General features: G+C 33.8%; 1 protein-coding gene and 1 long non-coding RNA gene across 2 annotated transcripts; one reads left to right on the top strand and one right to left on the bottom strand.

The window, feature by feature from the left end:
* Positions 1 to 1,282: 1,282 nt before the first annotated feature.
* LOC127842320 (uncharacterized) lies at positions 1,283 to 14,655 on the bottom strand. The gene is made up of 3 exons (XR_008031538.1): positions 14,521 to 14,655; positions 3,950 to 4,004; positions 1,283 to 3,264 (listed from the first exon to the last, which is right to left on the bottom strand). It is a non-coding gene; the product is annotated as an uncharacterized LOC127842320 (long non-coding RNA).
* Positions 9,721 to 13,195, top strand: LOC127842319 (E3 ubiquitin-protein ligase TRIM56-like). The gene is made up of 2 exons (XM_052371754.1): positions 9,721 to 9,795; positions 10,146 to 13,195. The coding sequence occupies exon 2, from the start codon at positions 10,157 to 10,159 to the stop codon at positions 11,342 to 11,344; it is 1,188 nt and encodes a 395-aa protein (XP_052227714.1). The 5' UTR covers positions 9,721 to 9,795; positions 10,146 to 10,156; the 3' UTR covers positions 11,345 to 13,195.
* Positions 14,656 to 14,907: the final 252 nt, after the last annotated feature.

Raw genomic sequence — 14,907 nt, 5'->3', positions numbered from 1 at the left:
ATGACATTTGGAAATAATGAACTCATCGTCAAACGTGCACATTAAACTAAGTTATTGAACAAATAAAATATATATGACATTATTATTATACTCTTATTAATTTGTTCTATTGCTTCTTCATAATGATAATGAAGAATGTATGTTTAACCCTTAAGAATAATGAGAATATACGTTATTGTATATTGAAATTTAAATTCATATTCATTTGTCAATCAAAATGTATTAATTTCTTTTGCAGTTTAATGTGTATTTAAATGTTTGGATTTTTTTGCTGTCATTATTCATTGTTGAAAATGTCCTCGTTGTTTATTATCATAATTTGTCAGATTTTTTTACTATCGTTATTATTATTATTTCTATTATTATTATTATTGTAGTAATAGTATTATTATATAATTATCATTATCTTATCATCCATCAACATAATCTATTCATGTCCTGTATGCAATGTTATCAGGCCTGTCCAAAATCTTACTTCTGTTTTTTATGTCACGGGATTTCTTATAGCAGGACATACACCCTTTTTTTTCAGGAGCAGCTTGGAAGTTTGTGCCGGTATGTGTGTAGTGCGGGGCCAATGTCATAAATCGCGCAGAGTGAGGACATGTTAAGGTACTAACATGCTGTTCTCATATGTCATGTCAATTTTTCTGACATTTAATTTTTTTACAACAAAACAACAGCGACCAAAAATGTATTACACACAAAATAGAAAACGACAGCTCATTTTTCGGGCATATAATGTCAGCATGTTACACACTTGTTTTGTGTAACTGTAGGCAAGATATAGTAATGTGCACATGCAACTAATAATCCTATTATTTACTTCGTTTTATGTAGTCGAATAAATTTGTAACTATTGTCATACGATCCAGACTCTCAATTTACTATTTAATATAGTCTTGAAACTTCTGATCATAATATATGTTAAAACACAAATAGATGCGGTGAACTCAAAATCAAAAGAACTAATTAAGTTATTAAGGCATTAATCTTAATAGACTGTTTTATTTGAATAACGCATTATATAATTCGTGTTTCTGTTGTAGTTATTCATTTTGAAAACATATGAGAAAACAGATAGTATCATAACAATATTCAAATTGATTTTACCCCACAACCTGTATGCTTTTATCGAGTTTCTAAAAATCCGTTAAACATCAAACGTGTACATATATACATAAACACACTTTAAAAATACAGTTAAAATGATATAAACAAAATATGATCAAATACGAATACAGTTTAATGTAAAAGTCATTTAATTCATACTTGAGTCATTTTAATTTAGCTTATTTGTACTGGGGGTATAGATTAAATATGACAATGATACACTTCGGACATAAAATGGACATTTTTGTGAAAAAAAATAAACAGGATGATGTACATTCTGAGTTTGATGGCTTACTTAAAGTTTTATTTGGTAAAGAAGTCAACAAATTTTATTAAAATTAATTCATGCATTTATTTATGTTTTTATTTATTAGCCAACATTTGTGTAAAACAGGTGGCCTTCAGGGTCTTCTTAACAAGTCGGGTTAGCTACGATATATTCTTAGTACAACTAATTTCTAATATGCCTGTTAGGCAAAATTAAAGTTTTGATATTTTCATATTCAATTAATCTTCAAGTAATGATAACCATAAAAACAGAATGTACATATCATGATAAATATACAATACATGCCCCTTTTAATATGCAAGTGTCGATATTTATATCTTAAAACATAATGATTTTGTGTATAAATGGTCTAGACCTTGCATATCGTTTTGTTTAGTATTGACTTCGCAGAAATAATTTAAATCAGATTGAACAAATTTTGTTTAAAACAATGTACTTCATTAGATTCGCATTAAAACGTTAACATCATGTTAATTAAATGAACCTTTCTAGCCATTGGGCGTAAACTATTATAAGTCTTTACAGTTACACGTTGCTATGCTTTGCCAGTCACATTTTAATTTGATATCAAATTTGATAATGATCACAACATGTTTTGAGTGATGTTTATGTTTGACAAAATTTCAATAAAAATCTTTTTTAATGCGTAGTTTCCGTACTTAAAAGTACCACATATTTAAGATGTAGCTATTATTTGTAGATTGTACGCAACTCTTTACCGGGGGTAGAATCAACCACAGCTAACTTATCCTGAGTGTCGCTGACGCTAATAGCACGAGGCCAACACTTGTCCGCTCAGAAGTGTTGTTGTGTGTTCCAGGGATTCGGTGACCAAGTGCAGAACGTTACTGTCTGCGCTTGTCAAGAAGACTTAACCGGAGTTGTGCACTGTCGCCTGGAACGGATTGTGAAGATCCTCGTGAACATATGTGAAAGCGTCCTTCCCATTCGCTGTAATCCCCACCACTTCGTTTCTTTTGGAACATGATACATATAATATTGACAATCGTTTGTTAAACGTAAGCTTGTACGAGTTTCTCAACACTTTTCCGATTCTTTCACTCGTTAAAACTTTCGACAGTTTCAGCCCCTGTAACTTTATTTTATGCAGTTTACCTGTTAACGAGGCCGATCCGTAAAATTCACAGCCGTATAAATGCACAACGTCATAAATAGGAACTTCGCAGTCAATTTCGAGTACACATGTAAAACATCCGTTGAAAATTGTCCAAACGTCTATTCTGCATGAGTCGGGTAAGCAAACATTCAGATACGCCCCATCTGCAATTGCAGTAATAGAAAGTGGTTGCGAATCTCAGAAGAACGTGGAAACCACTGCCCTTTTGTTTACATCTATAACATTTACCTAATTTGATTCACCAATGGCACCAACTATGAATTCCCCAACCCAAACGCATCCGTTGGTCCAGAAGACTGTGGCATCATTTCTTTGTTTTAGGTCGAAAAACCAAACCAACTGCAGATCGAATTGTATGAATCGATTGGATATCTGCTGCTGTGTATTTTGCACGATATTACAAAAATATGGAAGAATGGCTTTTTGCGTCTTTGACAGACGAAGTGCACGTATTATAGAACTCAGTGCAGACTTGCTCTTTCTTGTGGTGGCTTTATCGGATTCCTCTTGTGGTTCAGTTGGTTCAACAATTTCATGAGGGTTTTTTATTACATCATCGATTGAAGAAAGTAGTTTATCTAATAGGAGGACATCGTTATCTTTAGCCTTAATGGCGGTCAGTCCACTGTCAGTAGACCCACCTTCACTTCATCGTCATTGTTCTTTTCAATGATAGTGTCGACGTAGCTCTCGGCAAATATATTTTATGGTTCGTGTGAAGGGACTGAAATAATAACGCAGAACAATATATCAAAGATATATATGATGTTTATGTTTTGGCGGTCAAGTGGCAAGTGCCGACATTAATCAGCATTATTACACAACAATAACAGTTATAACATTTATAAAAACATGGCAATATTGTAATACAATAAATACAGTTAATACAATAAATACAATAAATAACTTACGTTGCATTTAATTAGAACAGAGATTATAACAATACAATTTTATAACAATACAATGGCTAAAGTTTATAAATTGATTAATCTCTAACCTGTAATAATTATGCAGAACAATATATCAAAGATATATTTGATGTTTATGTTCTGGCGGTCAAGTGGCAAGTGCGCGGTTACTTGCGCTTTCCACTTGACCAACGCCGCGAACCAGTCATGCGTATTATAGGTTTAGGTGATAAAAACTGGTTAGGTTGTTAGCTGAACTGTAGTAACTGTTTGAAAAGAATTGATGTTAATAGTAAAATATATAGATATTGATTTCGTATGTTAAGATATTGTAAAGAAATAATGATTTGTTAATTTTCTCTATGACAATAGTCTCCAAGCATTCGCGGGAATATGATGGATTCTGGTAATCCCCAGCTGGTTCCATGGCTGTATATACGGGAAATGTAGCAAGATTTTCAAAACCTGGCCCGGGTGCCGCTATTTGCAAGTGATAAATACCTCCAAGATGTTGAGTGTTTTCTTCAATGTTTTTCACGTTTGCAAGACAACGTTACTGAAAAAAATAGGAAACAAAACAGTTAGACGAAAGTTCTTGGTGTTGCTCGTGCAGTAGTTTCGTCATTTTCTTTATTAGTGTATCTAGGTCATATTAATGTACGTTCGTAGATATTAACATTTATCTCTTTTATTTTAATTTCGTGAAACTGATAAAAACACTCCCAAGAAAACACTTCAGAAAGTTTATAAACGCAGTCCGCTACAACACAATCGTTTGCACAATATACATGCAAGTATAGGCAATTATTTATTGATTATAATAAACAAGAACATTTTAATATTTACATCACAATGTACTTCTGATTCGATATAAGAAAACAAAAGTAAATTTACGTCAAATAAATTTCCCCTTCGTTTATGACTACGCAAATCAGGAAATTCCTTTAATTCAGAAACGTTGAATGTTTTCACAAATATGATGTCGTTTGCGTAAAAATGAGTGTTGTACAGATATCCCGACCCTGAATATGCGGTGCATTTCATCTCGAATGTATACGTACAATTAATTTCCGTATAAAGTGTCACATTTTGCTGAGTTTTTTATTGTTTAAAAAAGTAATAATTTTGTATAAAATAGCTCTATTTATGACTAATTTTTGTAAACGAAAATGCGTAATATCAATGGGAGGTAATCACGTGATGATCTAAAGGAAGTCAAGATGGCGACGTCCGTGCCGAAACAGGTATTTTTCGCAGTTTTATACTCTTTATTAATTTTATTTAATTATTTATTGCCGCTCACTTACCAGCCATATCAGCCAGAAAGTGATAAGCGTTTATTTCCTAGTAATATTCGCTCTATATCTCGACTTTACCCTCCGCAAAAATTCTTAGCGGTAGCCGTTTGCCATGTAATTTGTGATCTTTGTTGGGTTTCACTTATTGAATTTCTCTCCTGCATACAAAAAGATACATATTTATATTTAAAATCCGTATACAAGTATTCTTTGTATGTTTATATAGCGGTCTGGTTTGGAGTAGACGTCTAAAACCTGTTATATAAAGTTTCATTTACCAGTATTGTACAGGATCTAAATGGGTTTCAGATTTGAAATGATCATAAATGGGTCCCGTTTATAGGAAAACTGAATTTCTAATTTGATAGTTATTTTGTTGAGCTCATGTAAGTCACGGTATTCACACAGGTTGCAAATATGCAAATGTACATGCTTGTGCGCGTGTGTGAAATTTGGTTGGTATATAGGCATTAATATAATACGTATAATATGGCAAAATTGAAATGTCACCCCTAGTTGTTGATTTATTTTGCTAGGTTTTTCTACACATATGTCAGGTAAATTAATGTTAAAATGTAAACACGTAAATGCTGTAAATGATAAACAAAGTATGTTTTCAAATATGAAACCGAGCTTTCCAGGCGAATATGGAATCGAACTAAAACACGACGCGTCTTTGGACTGAGTGTGACCGACAGTTCCAGTCAAGGAGTGGCTTCAGGCGTCATGTAGCACAAAGGACAAGGCCCCATACCGGTGTTGCGGGGAAGATGTTTTTTGACAAGGACAAACTTAAAATGAACATATATTGCTAGCAATCACGTGAACAAGATCTCGATATGTTGGTGCCTTGTTACCTTGTTATACATTAGACAAGTTGCTACCAACTCTATTACTATTATTGCTTGTGAATATGTTGTGTGATGAATATTGATGATGTTTTTTTTTTCGTTGTTAAAAGTCTATAACCTTGTGAGCTTAATATTCATCTTTCAGAACAGTGAATGGTTTATAGGCATACGTTCTCACAAATGTATACAGCTAGCGCACAAGCTAAATAAGCCTGAGTAGTCATGATGACACGGCCAGTGAGTTCGAGGGTCGTGCAGCGCCTGCCAGTGCGGTAAAGCATCTACACATCTAAATAGGCAAAAACAACACAAATAAAGCACTAAAGCACACTTTTGACAAAATTTGAGTTATTCCGGCTATAATAATTCCCTAACCCTAAACCCAAGATTGTTGCTACAAATTAATCGATTCGGTAAGAAAAAAATTACTGCAAATCGCGTTTGCGTGAACAGATACAACATATCATAGGGTTAAGGGTCAAAGAAATTTGTTCTAATCTTTGGAATTGTAGGAAAACCCGCTCCGGTATGGTTACCTTAGTACCGAGTGAAAACCCCACCTTCCCGGTATTATGACCGGAGTACCCGATTGAAACCATACATACCCGGTATGGTAACAGGTACACATGTTGCTAGATTTAAATGTTGACCGAAATACCCAGTGGCATTTGTGTCTGTTTGCTATGTTTACCTTAGTAACCCAACGTAAAACCCGCCTGTTTTGCATGGTGATTGGAGTACGCGGTAGAAATTCCGCTTGTTAGGTATAATGGCATTTGCATGTTATATTTCGTCAGGTATGATGACTGTACGTATTACCCGGTGGAAACACTGTCTATCCGGAATTATAATTGAATTTCCCGATTACCCGGCGGAAACCTCGCCTGCCCTGAAGGGAGACCGCAAAACCCGGTTGAAACTCCGCAGGTAAGGTACTGTGTCCGATACCCTGCGGACATCCTGCCTGCCCAGAACGCAGACAGTGCACCATGTATAAATTCCCTCTGTCCGGCATTGTGACTGGAGAATCCAGTAAAAATCAATGTAATATTTTATTGGTTGTATGTCATATTATGTCGTATAATTTGATGAGGCCGATCAATTAAATGAATAAACCAGGCATTGATGTTATTTTAATTAAATTTAGGGTCAAACTTCTCACCATATATTATAGTATGCACGCTTTGTAATAAATTTGAAGATAACATAGTACCAGTGTTAACATCACGATGTGCTTTCAATGACAGTCTCTATCATTTCCTATAACGGGTATGTAATGCCTATATTTTCAACATGATTATAATTCTAATTATTTCAATCATGTATAATTATATCATGCCCTGAAAATTAATCCGCCCGTTTATACTTTGACTTGTTTACAGAAACTTAAAAGGAAGAGAACTGACGGCGTTATCGTACCTTGTACTCTTGACAGAAGCCTCCCTTGTTGGTATCACTATTTGAGGTTCACAGAAAAGTGCCCGTCCATGTATGGATCTTCGTTTTGATCATTATACTATATAGTATTTACTAAATATATATATATATATATATATATATATATATATAGAGAGAGAGAGAGAGAGAGAGAGAGAGAGAGAGAGAGAGAGAGAGAGAGAGAGAGAGAGAGAGAGAGAGAGAGAGAGAGAGAGAGAGAGAGACAATCCCAGAAATTGATACCTCCCGGATTACCCGCCCCTGAATACTCTCGCGCGCCTCCAAAACGGTACTGAAGAAATAAACATGGACCTATATATGTGTGTATAGGTCCCTACGCAAAACAAGGAAGCAAAACGGGTTTATCAAATATATTTGAGGATTTAAAGAGTTTCTGTTATCGATCTGACAACCACATAATAGTTCGTGTTTTTTTATTGATATAAATTACGTAATTAGTAGAAATAAGGTTCATCTGCATTCGTTTAAGAGAAATAACACACAGCATGGACATGGACCTATTTGTGTAGGTCCCTGGCATGAATAAGGTCTTGATTGTCATTTAACATGTTATTTAAAGGTGACGCGTGGTATCTTATCTAAATTTCGGTATCAACACATGTGCAGACATGTGGTGTCACGGGCAAACCCATAAACGCTTTTAATCCACATCGCCTCCCATTGAGCGAATTCGTTCGCGCCTTTATCGCTGATGTTTTTTTCAAGAGATGTATGTTGCTGTCATGTATAATCCGTAATTAAAGAAAAATAAATCACTTATTTTGTGCGTGTTTTTATTTTTAAAGCGTAAATTTAGACCGTTTACGAACATTTAATAAAGACATACGTTTAGGAAATGTAGAGAACACAATTGGAACTATTTAAGTTTATTTAAGGCTCATTATTTTTCATGTTGAACATTTCAATCGTGAATTAAGATGTTATTAAGAAAATTGTAAAACGTTATTTATATAATAATATAAGAAAGTTGTAGACAAAAGCTGATATGTCCTTTTCAATAAAAAAATATGACATATCCTGACATCTTACACAGTTTGCTAGCGAATAACTCCGATACTTGTTCATTTAAATCACAAAATTCATTTCCGGCTAGTTATTTTTGTATTAGCTTGAGAGCGATTTTTAAATAAAAGATTGCTAAAAACCACTTTAGTTTTAGACTAAACTAGATACATAATTTTAGTTTTTTTTAAATCTCTACCTGAAAATCTTACAGAGTTTCGATAACAAAGATTTACGAAACAATTTTAGAATCACAAACTTCATTTCGGCTATAGATTTGTATATTACCTTTAAAATGACACTTACAAGGGAAATATTAATAGCGAAATGGTAACTGTTTAGACAAACAAAGAGATGTATTATTCAATTAAAGAAGTCGTCCTAAGTCTTTAATCTTACAACGTTTCTTAATGAATATCTCCGGAAAGTATAGAAAGTACGACATTTAATAAGAAATAATATAGACTTAAACAAAGGCAGATATCAATTTAATTGTCTACATCGATCTTAAATCTATCTAATTAATATCAAAGATCTATCCAAAAAGTATGGTCTGAATGGATGTTTTCAATCTTTATATATTGATAGATCTTTGTTAATATCTCCGGCACTATTTACGCTAAAATCACAACGTTTACTTCCCACTTTAGATATTTCTATACCTTTATAATTATGCTTGAATAATTTTATTCCATAAAGAAATAATTAAATTTTATACAAAGGCATTATGCTGAAAGGTATGCTTAAAAATGCCAACTCGGCCTTAAACATTACGTGTTGTCACTGAATATTGTTGCAGAGACACATATTTTATGAATCAATCGTGTATATTTTTAATTTAAATTATATTGATTTACGATGTGATACATATCGACACTTGGTTTCATGTTTCACTTGTTTTCAATCCTAATGTGCGAAGTCATAACGTACTGTTTATTGGAATAAAGCGGGTGTACACTATGATAACGTTGTAATCTGTCAAATTCTTCAGTACCGTTTTTCAATCGCGGGTTACGTAATAGCCAATATGGCGGCGCCCATATTATCGATTCTGGGATTGTCTATATATATATAGAACAAATGTTATTTGATGATGGGTGGACCATCTCAGCAACACTCACACCAAGCAGAAGGTGGTTTAATTCTCAAATAGGCTCAGCCTACTCAGATATGCAATCTTACAATTTGCATGATTGCCTAAAGATTATGTGGCCTTTAATAGATATGATCATTTGTTTGCATTTGTCGTTTTAAGCATGAAAAATCGTGTGATTCCATTAATCAATGCGTTACACATCTCTTTGAAATATTATTAACAGTTAAAGTCATACAATCATGAAAAGCTAGAAACCATACAAAAAGCTTACACTTGTATCATGGTACTTAAGGCCTCGTTAGAGAGTTTATAACAGTAATAATTTAACTACACCACTTGATAGCCGAAAGTCGCTCATATGTTTAAAAAAATGCATTTAAGTTGTTTATGCTTTATCGGGAGCATGATGTAATTAATTTGTTTCATGCTTTCTTTTTTCTTTAAATGTATAAGTGCAATAACTTTTGCATGCACGTTTGTTTTGTCGCCAAGCTTTAAAAAAATATGGCATGGAGCCAACGAACTTGAATGTACTCATTGATTCATCAAAAGGAAACATGTCCCTTTATATACACCGAAGCGTATGATTACACGTATACTCTGTTTGAGCCATCAACGGATCTACACAACCTAGCATTGACAGTGAGTGCATTTTGTAAAATGATTTTTTTAACTACTTCTTTTTCTGATAACTGTATTATATTTAAAGCGATGAATGACTAGCTTGCGTTTATGAGGATCTAACGTGTTTAGTAAACGGGTTAATTCCGATACGCGAATATACAGACAGACTATTAAATTATGAGTTTATTATATCTAATAATCTTCAGTATCTTTACGAAGAGAATTTTGCAGCACATAAAATTGATGTGAAGAACATTATTGATTTTCTTTTTTCATTGCATTGTCGATGTTAAGAAATCATCCATGTACATACTGCTGTTTTCTTTTATAATTGAAACCAGTTGTAACATTAATTATTTTAATTTCAGTATCATCTATAATGGCAACTAAAAAAGAAAAGATAACTGAGGATGATACACAATGTTCAGTATGTCGGACAATCTTTCGGAATCCGAGAATATTGCCATGTAAGCACACGTTTTGCCACGAATGTTTGTGTGGGGTCGTGAAGCGACACGAAGGAAAGTCTGCGTTCCCTTGTCCTCTGTGCCGGGCTTCTACCAATACTAACATTCGTATAACTATTGAAACATCAGAAAGACTAGTAAATCAAATCCCAGTGGATCGTGAGATGCAATCTCATTTGGAAAGAAGGCCGACATGCCTCGCGTGCAAAACCGAGAATAAGAATGAGACTGCGACGGTATATTGTATGGGCTGTCACGAACACATGTGTGCGGTCTGTGGAGAAACTCACAAAAAGTACAAACAAATGAGGAATCATCAGTTACGGCCGTCAGAAGAGGCGCCTTCATCCAAAGTAAGGGATTTGTTACAGGGACTGAGTCGCTGTCCAAATCATGAAAATGAAAAATTGGAATATATTTGCCAAGATCATAACCAAACCTGCTGTAGTAAATGCGCGTTTACATCACATCGAACATGTGATAAAGTAATGCTTCTAAGTGACGTCATCAACGACAATAAAACCTACAAAGCTAGTATTCATGAAACAACAGAAATGATGGACGAAGCTTTAAAGCATGTTTCTGCTATGCTCCTCGAACTAGAAGGAGAGCCGTTACGTGTTGCCAATAGTGAGAAAAATATAGACAAACAGCTGTCCGAAATTCAATTACTTATAGAGGATGCAGTTAAAAATCTTAAAAGCAATGTAAAGGAGGCGTTTATGAAGGCAAAACTGGACATTATACGGTCGTCAGAGGCAGAATTAAGAACAGTGACTGCCAAGAAGGCCGATATCCAAAACAAGGAGGAGCTCGACGGGGTTCTTTCTCATGGTGACGATGTGCAGAAATATTTGTATATGCGCAATCAGCCAAGTAGTTATGCCGTTGACGCTGCCTTGCAAATTGAATTCACACAGAAGCGCATAGTTCTTTATAAAACACCACAATCCTCTTCACTCACATATTATCCGAAAAATGAAAAAGTTTCTAAGCGTGAAAAATCACTGTTAGATCATGTGCTTGGTGAAATAAAAAAACTTGTTGAAGTAAAACAAGAGATAAGTACGAACGGCTATCCACACTTTTTAGGTTTTTAAATCGTCAAAAGATGCATATAATGGCTATATAAGACCATGGCAAATGTTCAGTAATACTGTTTCCTCACAAATATCATAACTAAACCGAAAATTTGCGAATCTGAAACCATTTTTTTCAATTTTGTCAATTTACCAAACCGTGAAAAGATCCCTTTAAAAGTGTTGTGTACGCTAGAAAGCTCTTTTAAAGAATGATCCAAAAATGTTATTTTCAAATCCATACTCAAGTTTGTAAGTACAATGTACTAATTAGCGGTCATTTAATTAGCGATAATTACTTTAAACGTGTCACAAATTCTGATATATTTTCTTTTGAAGATACCCCCCCCCCCCCATAATTATCCCCGGAAAACAAACCTTCTCAACACCTTATTATTTGTTTACTCACAGCGGGCCGCTTTTATAATATCAAAGACAATTACCGCTATCAGACGCTTTACCCGCAAAATAGACGGACAAATGATGTGCTGACGCGTGTCCGTTGTTTTTATTTCAAACATGAATGTCGGGTTGGAATATAGTGGCCGAGTGCCGTTATGGACAGGCTACCGTTATTCTCAAGTCTAATTAAGAGTGATTTTTGTCGGGAGGGGGGGGAATCCAGACTGACTGTTGACTGCAGTTGACCGTTATTTTCAGGTGGCCGTTAGGTCAGTTTTGACTGTATATATATAAAAAAAAAATTATGTACAATTATTTACACCAATTTTTCTACAGCGAAGTGTATGACAATCAATTTTAAATGTGATGTAGTTATTGTAGCTTTTTCTTCTTTTCAATACAACTTAAAGTTTCCAATAAGTTATTGACGCTTGCTTCTCGGTTGTCTATTTATAATGGTCTTCAATAACAATACGTGGTAACAATATTTTCAGCTTTTGGTTTGGTGCATCTTTTTGAAGAACGTTCACCCGCGCTAATGAATGATGTCATCCATTCATAACAAAACATTTTGACGTTTATGACCTTCATAAAAAATTAGTTAAACATTAAGTTTAGTTTAACATTTTATGAAGTTTATGTTCATTTTGGTATTTGTATAATGAAGCATCCCCTGTCTTTTTTCAGTTATTTTGCGTTATTTCTTGTTATTATCTCACAATGGTTTTGTACGACGAGTAAATGCACATTTTATGAACTTCTGTTAACGATTGATTAATATTATTTATGTACGGGTATTCATAAGCAACCTCGTTAACTCATAATTTAAATACTTGACAGAAATATGTTAATAGGTTTATTAATGCTGTTATCAATTGCAGGAACTACAATGTGTCCACATGGGCCATGTACATTCTGGAAATGTTTTGATAAATCTTGAATCTAAAGTGAATGCCGTCATTGATACAAATTAAAAACCCAATATCCAAAATGCTAACAAAACAATAAAAATAAAGTTTGACATTAACGTTTTGTGAAAATGTAATAAAAACTTTTATTTGAATACATAGAGAATAACATGTTACTGCCCTATGGTTGTGCAATATAGAGGCTGAGGCCTAGAATAAAAGAAAGAGGAGGCTAAGCGTTCTTATTAAAAAAACATATTTTATAAATACGTGTATAAATACGTGGGTTGCTTTTATCATTGAAAGTGTACTGTAGCAGATGCATGCTTGTTTTTGTAGTATCATGGTGTGAGTAATATGTTTTGCTTCTTGTACAACTATGTCGTAGGGTGTATGTATTGTTTGGTAAATATTTTCATGTATAGTTTATTACATTTAACTTCGTGTATAATATGTGTGTTGCAATATTTTATTATTATAGCAAGTTGTATATACTAAGTAATTGTTGCAAATTCTAGTTGTGATGGATGTTATGTATTTTAAAAACAATAATTACCCGATTTACACTGACAACTGAAACTTTACTGTTTTATTTTCTCATTATTATATAATGTATTTGTTACATTTTTATATCATATTAATAAAGTACTATTTTAGCAAATGAAGACGATGGAGTATGCACGGAATAAATATAACCAGCTCCTGTTGCCTTGCGTTTATTAAAATGAAACAGTCGCTTAATCTTGATTGTAAACTCATATGTTAGACATCATTTATACAGAAATATGAAATTCAATAAATTTCTGCTGCCATATTGGCTGCAGACATTCCTCAAAATATGTCAAGTCCACAGGATATATCCGGTCCTGTGGACTTTGTTAACTTTCAGAATCGGACTAGGATTTATAGGACCGAACAATCAAGTCACCGACTCATATTTTATTACATAATTATAACTGAAAATAAATACACAATAATGAACAATCAACACTCTCTGACATTATTCAAAAGAAAACATAGCTATACCACAAACTGACTTAAGACAAAGGATTTTTTTGTAATGAAGAAATGTAAACAGGTATGAAAATTACTGTAACAATGTTTTCAGAGACTGATAGTTAAGTGTAGAAGTGACATTCCCAAAACTCCCCGACCGTCGGACCTGACCTGACTGAAGATTTAAAGACTGGTACGAGAGAAAATGCAATGTTGCAGGTCCGAATGTCGGGGAATTAGTTCAAGAGAACATATTTATTTTATGGAATTGAAATCTGACAATTGATTTATTTAATAGAATTTAATTATGACAAAAAAGGCTAAAAAGCTACAATGAAAAACGAGGAGAAAAAAAAGACATCATATCGTCTTTGTAGTTTACATGCATGAAACCGAACACTTAATCCTATGCGAATTTATATTATACAAATAGTCCTTTTTACGGTTTAACCGGGTAAACAGACGAAACGAAAACACGTTCTTCATCTCGGATCGTTGTAATCGGGGTATTAAAAATTAATTTCCTTACAAACTTACGTTTAAAAGTGCCTTTTCACTAATTTGTATAACTTTCTTCTCAATTTGTTGACATTTATATTTTAATTAAGAGTTTTCATGTTATATCGCGACTCGAAAATATCTATTCATTTATTGATAATATTATTAATGTATACTAATTATTTACTTATTGTTCATTATTATAGAAAATGATACTAACACGCCCACAATCTCGAAGGCAAAGTAATTGAAAAACTAATGTGTGGACGGGTTTCCTTCATAACTTTTTTATTCCAAGGTATACGATCTTCAAACAAAAACGAGGGAAGCACAACATCGTAAAGCCAACAGGGAGCATTTATTATAAACAAATATAAATATAAAGTTGCTTACCGAGTGAACATACACAATATTCCTTTACTAAAAGCATCAAAATGACGACAATTTGTAAGTCAGTTCCATAAACCGAACTTAAACGCAATCAGCTCTCTCCACCAAAAGAGATCAGCCACTACGTGCTTATGTGTGCTAAAAGGCCAATTAAGTCAGCAATACGATCATTTTTAGTTGTGAGCGCTATCGAGCAACTAATGTAGAGGCAGTTTTGCAAGTCAGTCTGCTCTTAACTACGCTAGGAACGATAACGACTGCCTGATTATACTTCACCACTGGTACACTGCAGACAGTCTGTATGTAATAAATAGTGTTTAACAGCTTGTGCGACGATATTGGCCAGTCTAGTGTTTATTACAGCTTGTGCGACGACATTGGCCAGTTTAT

The sequence above is a fragment of the Dreissena polymorpha genome, chromosome 8 (genome assembly GCF_020536995.1).
Source record: "Dreissena polymorpha isolate Duluth1 chromosome 8, UMN_Dpol_1.0, whole genome shotgun sequence".
Lineage (NCBI taxonomy): Eukaryota > Metazoa > Mollusca > Bivalvia > Myida > Dreissenidae > Dreissena > Dreissena polymorpha.
Note: the sequence above shows the minus strand (reverse complement) of the source record. Positions and strands in the feature narration are given on the sequence as shown.